The sequence below is a fragment of the Chlorocebus sabaeus genome, chromosome 21 (assembly GCF_047675955.1).
Source record: "Chlorocebus sabaeus isolate Y175 chromosome 21, mChlSab1.0.hap1, whole genome shotgun sequence".
NCBI lineage: Eukaryota > Metazoa > Chordata > Mammalia > Primates > Cercopithecidae > Chlorocebus > Chlorocebus sabaeus.
Window position 1 is genome coordinate 108239755 of NC_132924.1, and position 8105 is coordinate 108247859.

The 8105-nt window shown below is 34.8% G+C and overlaps 1 protein-coding gene across 1 annotated transcript in view; it reads left to right on the top strand.

The window, feature by feature from the left end:
* Positions 1 to 6108, top strand: part of AGBL3 (AGBL carboxypeptidase 3) — a 125976-nt gene extending 119868 nt beyond the window's left edge. The window contains exon 16 of the mRNA XM_007983011.3: positions 2701 to 6108. Within this exon, the coding sequence (XP_007981202.1) occupies positions 2701 to 3121 (421 nt within the window). The 3' untranslated portion in view covers positions 3122 to 6108. The remainder of the gene's footprint in view (positions 1 to 2700) is intronic.
* The last annotated feature ends 1997 nt before the right edge of the window (positions 6109 to 8105 follow it).

Here is an 8105-nt window from a genome sequence, read left to right on the forward strand (position 1 = left end):
TACAATTTCTTCCAGAAAATAGGAGTTTTCAGTTCATTTTATGAAGCCATTATTAGCATGATATCAAAACCAGACAAGGGCAAAACAAAAAAGGAAATGACAGAATAGGATTTTGCATAAATCTAGATTTAACAAGATAAATCTAACAAAATATTAGCAAATAGAATTCAGCTCTAAATAAAAAGAATTATACACCATGACCAAGTGAAGTCTATTTCAGGAATTCAAGGTTAGTTTAATATCCAAAAAGTAATTGATGAAATCCTTCATATTAGCAAGCTTAAGAAGAAAAATCACAAGATCCTATTAATTGGCACATAAATTGGTATTTGACAGAATTCAATACCCATCCATGGTAAAAAGTGTCAGAAAAACATAGGAATAAAGGAGAACTTATTCACCTTAACAAAGTCAATTCTTACCACTTGATATAGTTTCGCTGTGTCCCCACCCAGATCTCACCTTTAATTGTAATAATCCCCACGTGTCAAGGGCAGGGTCAGGTGAAGATAACTGAATCATGGGGGCAATTTCCCCATACTCTTCTCATGGTAGTGAACAAGTCTCAGGAGATCTGATGGTTTTATAAATAGGAGTTCCCCTGCATAAGCTCTCTTGCCTGCCACCATGTAAGACATGACTTTGCTCCTCCTTTGCCTTCCACTATGATTGTGAGGCTTCCCCAGCCATGTGGAACTGTGAGTCAATTAAACCTCTTTCCTTTGTAAATTACTCAGTATTGGGTATTTTTTATTAGCAGCATGAGAATAGACTAATACACCACTCTATTAAACATTGTGCTAGAAGTTCTAGCCATTGCAATAAGGCAATAAAAAAATAAAAAGCATACAAATCAGAAAGGAAGAAATAAAATGATCCCTCCTTGTGAAAGATGCTATTCTCTATGTAGAAAATCCTAATAAATTTACTAAAACACACACCCTTTAGAACTAATAAGTTATGCTAGGCCTCGGAATACAAGATAAATGTACAAAATTAATTGTCCTTCTATATATAAGCAATGATCATGTGAACACCAAAATCACAAATATAATACCACTTAAAATATCTGAAAAAAAAAAAACTTAGTTGTACAGGGTTTGTATGCTCAAAAGCATATAACATGAATAAGAGAATTTTTAAAATATCTAAATGAGTGGAAAGATATAGCATGTTCATAAATTGAAAGCCTCAATAAAGACGTCAGTTCTTCCCAGATTAATATACAAGTTTAACACAATGCCTATCAAAATCCCAGCAAGATCTTTTTCATATATAGACAAGATTATTCCAGAATTTATCTGCAGATGCACTACAATAGCAGAAACAAATTTGACAAACAAGGATAAAGTGGGAGAGATCAGTCTATCTGATTTCAACAACTTTTATATAGCTAGAGTAATCAAGACAGTAGTATTAGAGGAGAAATAAATATATACATCAGTGGAACTGAGGCGAGAACCAAGAAATAGACCACATAAATATGCTCCACTGATTTTGATAGGGAATTCAAAAGCAATTCAATGGAGAAAAAAGAGCCTTTTCAACAAATGGTGCTGGAACAACTGGATATCCATAGGCTAAAAAAATGAACCTTAAACTTACATCTTATACAAAAAATAACTCACAAAAAATTCTGTGTGTATAACTATTTGTAATAGCCATAAACTGGAAATAATCTATATGTCATTGAATGGATGAATTATTAAACAAACTATGGTACATTCATGTCACAGACTCAGCAATTATAACAAGGAATGAACTGCTGATACACAAAACAACATAGATGAATCTCCAATTACTTTGCATTTACAAAAAAAAAAAAAAAGACTGATCCCAGAAGGTTACATACGGTATGATTCCTTTATGTAACATTCTTAAAATAACAAAATAATATAACTTGATAATAGATTAATAATGGTTGCCAGGAATTAAGGAGGGGATGGGAAAGAAGGAAGCAGGTACTATAAGAGGACAACATGCGGGCAGTGTTCTCTATCTTGACTACATCAATGTTAATATCCTGATTGTGATATTGTTCTATGGTTTTGCAAGCTATTTTGGGGAAATTGGGTGAAGAGTTCATGGGATCTCTCTGTATTACTTCTCCCAAATGCATGTAAGTCTACAGTTACCTCAAAATTTAAAAGGTTAATTGAAAATATAGCTGAAATTCTATGGTTAAAAAATGGAATACTATAAAAACAGTGATTTTAAGTGGCTGCAATTATTAGTTTACAAAAGCTCCCTCGAGGAAAACTTCCCTCTCTCAGATGTTGATTTTTTTACTGGTTATAGAAAAAAATCTCATAGCATATATACTGAATCCATTCTAATAGAATAAACAGAATAGATTTTTAGAGCAAACAACTACTTTACTTTTTAGTGACCATCTACTTTAACTAGATATATAGGTAAGAAGCTGGGGCCCAGAGTGGCTGTTATATTAGGGAGGCTGAGGTCAGAGTAGGTATGCAAATAAACATGTCCTCTAGGCATTTAGAAATACAAGATTGGAGTAGTGCTTAAAAAAAAAATCATGATCAGAGATGAAGACTTATGATGGTAAAAGTCTTGAACTTTTAAGAAGTTATGAACTTACTAAAAAGAAAAAATATTATTTGTACTATGACAATATACCTAGGACTACGAAGTAGGTACATGATGGACAAAAGTTCACATATTTCATTTCTTTTCTAGACTAAATCCAGCTACTTGCAGAAATATAAAGAAATACAGCACATCTTGGACAGCACCCAGAAATCACCCTTTTGTAATCCAAGGGGATGTTATGGCAAACTCTTCAGAATGGGTTCAGTCTAAGTCCCATGGGTCATTGGAAAGTTTATCACCTCTCAAAGGCCCCAAGAAGAATAAACATTCTCAAATCTGGGCCATAAAGAATGAAGACATAAAACCTCTCAGCAGCAAGTGGGAGACTGCTTCTTCAAGCTTTGGAATGGATGCAAATGTTCTAAAATATAAGAGTCTTCAAGCTGAAGAAACTAACCAGCAAAGCTCTAAGCATACAGCTCTCCATCTAACTAAAAATAAGGATGAGCAGGCCAATAAGAATGATGGACAACCCACCTTATATCTGAAGTTCCAAAGGAAGAGTTAATCTAGTTTTATACTGCTCTGAGAACTGTGAATGAAGGATAACATATGCTTATGTGGTAAAAAGAAAAAAAGGAAAGCCCTCCCCTTCCCCTTTCCCTATCTCTCCCCCTACACGTGCATATGCATAAACTACAAATTTTAGATATCCCATCTTCTGTAGTGGGAACATCTTTCAGAGATTTAAAAAGAAATTCAGAGAAAATATGGAAAAATATTAAAGTAGATATTTATATTTAGTTTTTACCAGCATGGAAAAAAATCTCTGAAGTTTTGATTTCTTCCAAAACTACTTATGCATTTGACACCAAAAAACTTAAGAACTCAACGTAGGAATGACATGTAATATGTCACTGATTTTTAACCTCCCACTAGACACTTTAATGAATCAGTCAACAAACATCATTTCCTGATTTTCTGTTATATCATTGGTGTGCTAGGAACCATTTCTCTCTACTAGGAGATTACCACATAATTGTACGGATAAAACATACCTGAATAAAATGATTACAGAATAAGATAAAGTGTTAAGTTGCGCACTTCCAATGATTAGAAAAAATACTGTATATTAAAAGTTACCAGTTGCACAAAGCAAAAGGGTGGCACAAAATGGCACTGAAATGCATGGACTATGGTTTAAAATAGTCATTTTATTTCTCAAAATGTAGCAAAGGTGTAAAGATGTACAGTTTCCTTTACAGAAAATTAGTTTACATCTCCAGCCATTTATTCATGTGGACACTGGAATAAGTCCAGCACCTCAGTTTGTCATTCATAAGGCAGTGAGCACTGGCAGGGATTTGTGAAGGACACACAGAGGAGCAGGTATGTCAGGCAAAAGAGTCAAGATGGATGTGGTAAGAAAACAGAATCAAGCAGCCTTGGGTCATACGTCAACAATGGCATCCATTAGAGGATGAGGCTAAGCAGAAGGAGGGTCAGGTAGGAGAGGTACATTAAAAATACAGGCCACAGCCTAATTACGGCTGGGTAGAACTATGAAGATCTGGGGTTGAGTGATCTACTTTCAACAGTATTTCTAGTAGCTGAAGAGTTTTCAAGGAGAGCCCACTGCACTGTTAAAAGAGTAACTATTATATTTTAAAGGACCATGACCATAGATTTCCTCAGGAATCTTTAACATCTGGTGGGAAATAGATACCTTCTAAATACATTAAATGGTGCTTTGGAGGCAAGTATCCTGGTTCTCAGAGAGTACCCCAACTTTTGGTATAAAATTCTCATTCTCAGTGATTATCTTGGGCAAGAGCAGAAGTCTACTGGCTTTTGGGATGCCCTCTGCCAGGTAGGTGCTTGGGCTTGGGAGAGCTGGAGGTTAATGTTCTGGATCATAGCATTTATTATAGCTGACTTTAGGATGGAGTAAGAGTGCTCAAAATTCAGTTGGCGTTATCCACATAGATCAGGACAAAAGCCTAAACTCTGGGAAAATATTTATTTTTAATTCAGTGAAATGTCATTTGAATCTTCAATTGTCTGAGTTTGAGACTGTAAACTCTGGAATTTATTGTCTTTGTGAATGACCAAAAAAGGTGATAAACCAGTTTCCTGGAAGATGAAGGGATGCAGAGATACTACCTAAACAATTTTACCTTGATCCATAATTGCACTCCTTGTATTTGATACAAATATAAGATGCTTTATCCAAAGTAAGAGAATTGGCAGTCCACTTCCTCACTATGCTACAATACTTTCAGTTTTCTGAGCATGCCACTCTCTCATAAAAGCCACTTATTCTCTTGGCCCAGCATCTCCTTCACCTGGCAGCCCCTACTTCTTTAAGATTCAACTCAACTGCTGCCTTCTCTGACAACCTTTCATATATTTCCATAGAAATTTAAAACAACTATGATTAATATGCTGACAGTTCTAATGGAAAAATTGGACAATGCAAGAACAGATGGGTAATATAAGCAGAGAGATGTGAACTAAGAAACAAACAAACAAAAATGATAGAAATCAAACACTGTAACAGAATGATGATGGACTACCCAACAGGTGAGACACAACTGAGGAAAGAGTCAGTATGCTTGAAACAATGTCAATAGAAACTAGTAAAACTTAAATGCAGAGCAAAAAAGGATGAAAACTCCAAAATATCCCACTGCACGACAATTTTAAAAGGTATGTAACATGTGTAATGAGAATATCAGAAGTAAAAGAAAAAAAGGAACACAAGAAGTATTGAGGCAATAATGACTGAGAATTTCCCAAAATTAATGACACCAAACCACAGATCCAGAAAGCTCACAGAATACTGGGAAGGATAAATACCAAAATAAGCAAAGACCAAGAAAAAAATCTTGAAAAAAAAAAAAACAGGAAAAAAACACCTTATGTATAGATAAGCAGGGATAAGAATTACATCAGACATCTCTTCAGAAACCATGCAAGAAAGGAGAGAGTGGAGTGAAATATTTAAAGGGTTTAAAGAACCACTGTCTCAGCTCAGGCTCCTGTAACAAAATACCATAAACTAGACTGCTTAATGAAACAATAGAAATTTATCTCAGTTCTGAGGCTGGCAAGCCCAAGATCAAGATGCCAACAGATCCATTGTCTGGTGAGGACAGTCATCTTGGTTTGCAGGTGGCCCTCTTGTATCCTCTCATGGTAGGGAGAGATCATCTCATGTCTATTATGACCACTAATCTCATTCATGAAGGCTTCACCCTCATGACCTAATTACCACCCAAAGGTTCTGTCTTCTAATACCATCACACTAGAGGTTAGGATTGCAACATATGAAATTTGGGGGATGCAACATCGGACCACAACAACAACTGACTACAGTTCTGTATCCAGTGAAATTGTCCTCCAAAAGTGAAAGAGAAATGGACTTTTTCAGACAAACAAAAATTGTGGGAATTTGTCACCTCTAGACCTGCTTTTTTTTTTTAATGTTAAAAGAAATTCTTTAGAAAGGATGAAAATTATACAGGTCAGAAATTCTGGCCTATGTAAAGCAAGGAAAAGCAATAGAAAAGGAATAAATAAAAGTAAAATTAAATATTTTATTTTTCTTAATTACCTAACAGATAATAATTTGTTCAAAACAATAACAATGTATTCAGAAATTATAGCCTATTGATAAGTGAAATGAATAGCAGCAATGTTGTAAGGAATAGGAGGGAGGAATTGGGAATAACCTGTTATAAAATACTTGTACTACCAAAAGAAGTAAGTGGTATAGTGTTATTTGAAAAAGGATTAGATTCATTGTAAATGTATCCTGTAAATTCAAGGGTAAAAAAGAAGTATAATTGATACACTAAAATAGGAAAAAATTAAATCATACAAAATATTCAATTTAAATAGAAGGAAGTAGAAAACAAGTGGAAGACAAAATAATAAAAAAACAAGGTAATGAATAGAAAACTAACAAATACGGTAGATATTAATTCAGCTATATCAATAATTACATTACAAGTAAATGGTCTAAATACAGCAGCTATAAGACAGGAGACTTTCAGAATGGATAAAAAGGATCCAATATGACTCATATGTCATAAAGAGATTTTTATTCAAACTTTTATTTTAGGTTCAGGGAGTACATGTGCAGGTTTGTTACATGGGTAAATTGCATGTTGTGGGCATTTGGTATATCACTCATGTAATAAGTGTAATACACAATAGGTAGTTTTTCGATCCTCACCCTCCTCCCACCCTTCACCTTCAAATAGGCCCTAGTGTCTATTGTTCCCTTCATTGTGTCCATGTGTACTCAATGTTTAGCTCCCACTTGTAAGTGAGAACGTGTGTCATTTGGTTTTCTGTTCCTGCATTAATTTGCTTAGGATAATGGCCTCCAGCTTCACCCATGTTGCTGCAAAGGACACTATTTCTTTTATATGGCTGCATAGTATTCTATGGTATATATGTACCACATTGTCTTTACTCAGTCCACCATTGATGGGCATCTAGGTTAATTCTATGTCTTTGCTACTGTGAATAGTGCTGCAGTGAACATACACATGCATGTGTCTTTATGGTAGAACAATTTATATTCCTTTGGATATATACTGCATAATGGGATTGCTGGGTCAAATGATTATGTTTTAAGTTCTTTGATAAATCTCCAGTCTGCTTTCCATGGTGGCTGAACTAATGTACATTCCCACCAACAGTGTGTAAGCATTCCTTTACTCTGCAACCTCACTAGTTTTTTGTTGCGGCTGTTCTTGTTGTTGTTGTTTGTTTGTTTTTTCTTTGCTTTAACAATAGCCATTCTGACTGTTGTGGGATGGTATCTCATTGTGATTTTGATTTGCATTTATCTAATCATCAGTGATGTTGAGAATTTTTTCATATGCTTGTTGGCCATGTGTATGTCTTCTCTTGAGAAGTATCTATTCATGTCCTTTGCCCTTTTTTTAAAAAATTGGGTTGTTTGTTTTTTGCTTGTTAAGTTTTTTATAGATTCTCGATATTAGACCTTTCTTAGATGCATAGTTTGCCAATATTTTCTCCCCTTCTATAGGCTGTTTACTGTGCTGAAAGTTCCTTTTGCTGTGCAGAAGCTCTTTAATTAGGTCCCACTTGTAATTTTTGTTTTTGCTGCAATTGCTTTTATAGTCTTCAACATGAAAAATGTGCCAGAGCCTACGTCCAAAATTATATTTTCCAGGTTTTCTTCTATGGTTTTTACAGTTTTAGGTTTTACATTTAAGTCTTTAATCCATCTTGAGTTGATTTTTGTATACGGTGAAAGGAAGGGGTCCAATTTGAATCTTCTGCATATGACTAGTCAGTTATTCCAGCACCATTTATTGAATAGGGTGCTCTTTCCCCATTGCTTGTTATTGTTGACTTTGTCAAAGATCAGATGGTTGTAGGGTACATTATATCTGGGTTTTTAACCTGTTCCATTAGTCTGTCTGTTTTTGTACCAATACCATGTTGTTTTGGTTACATAGCCTTGTAGTATAGTTTGAAGTCAAGCAGTGTGATGCTTCCAGCTTTGTTCT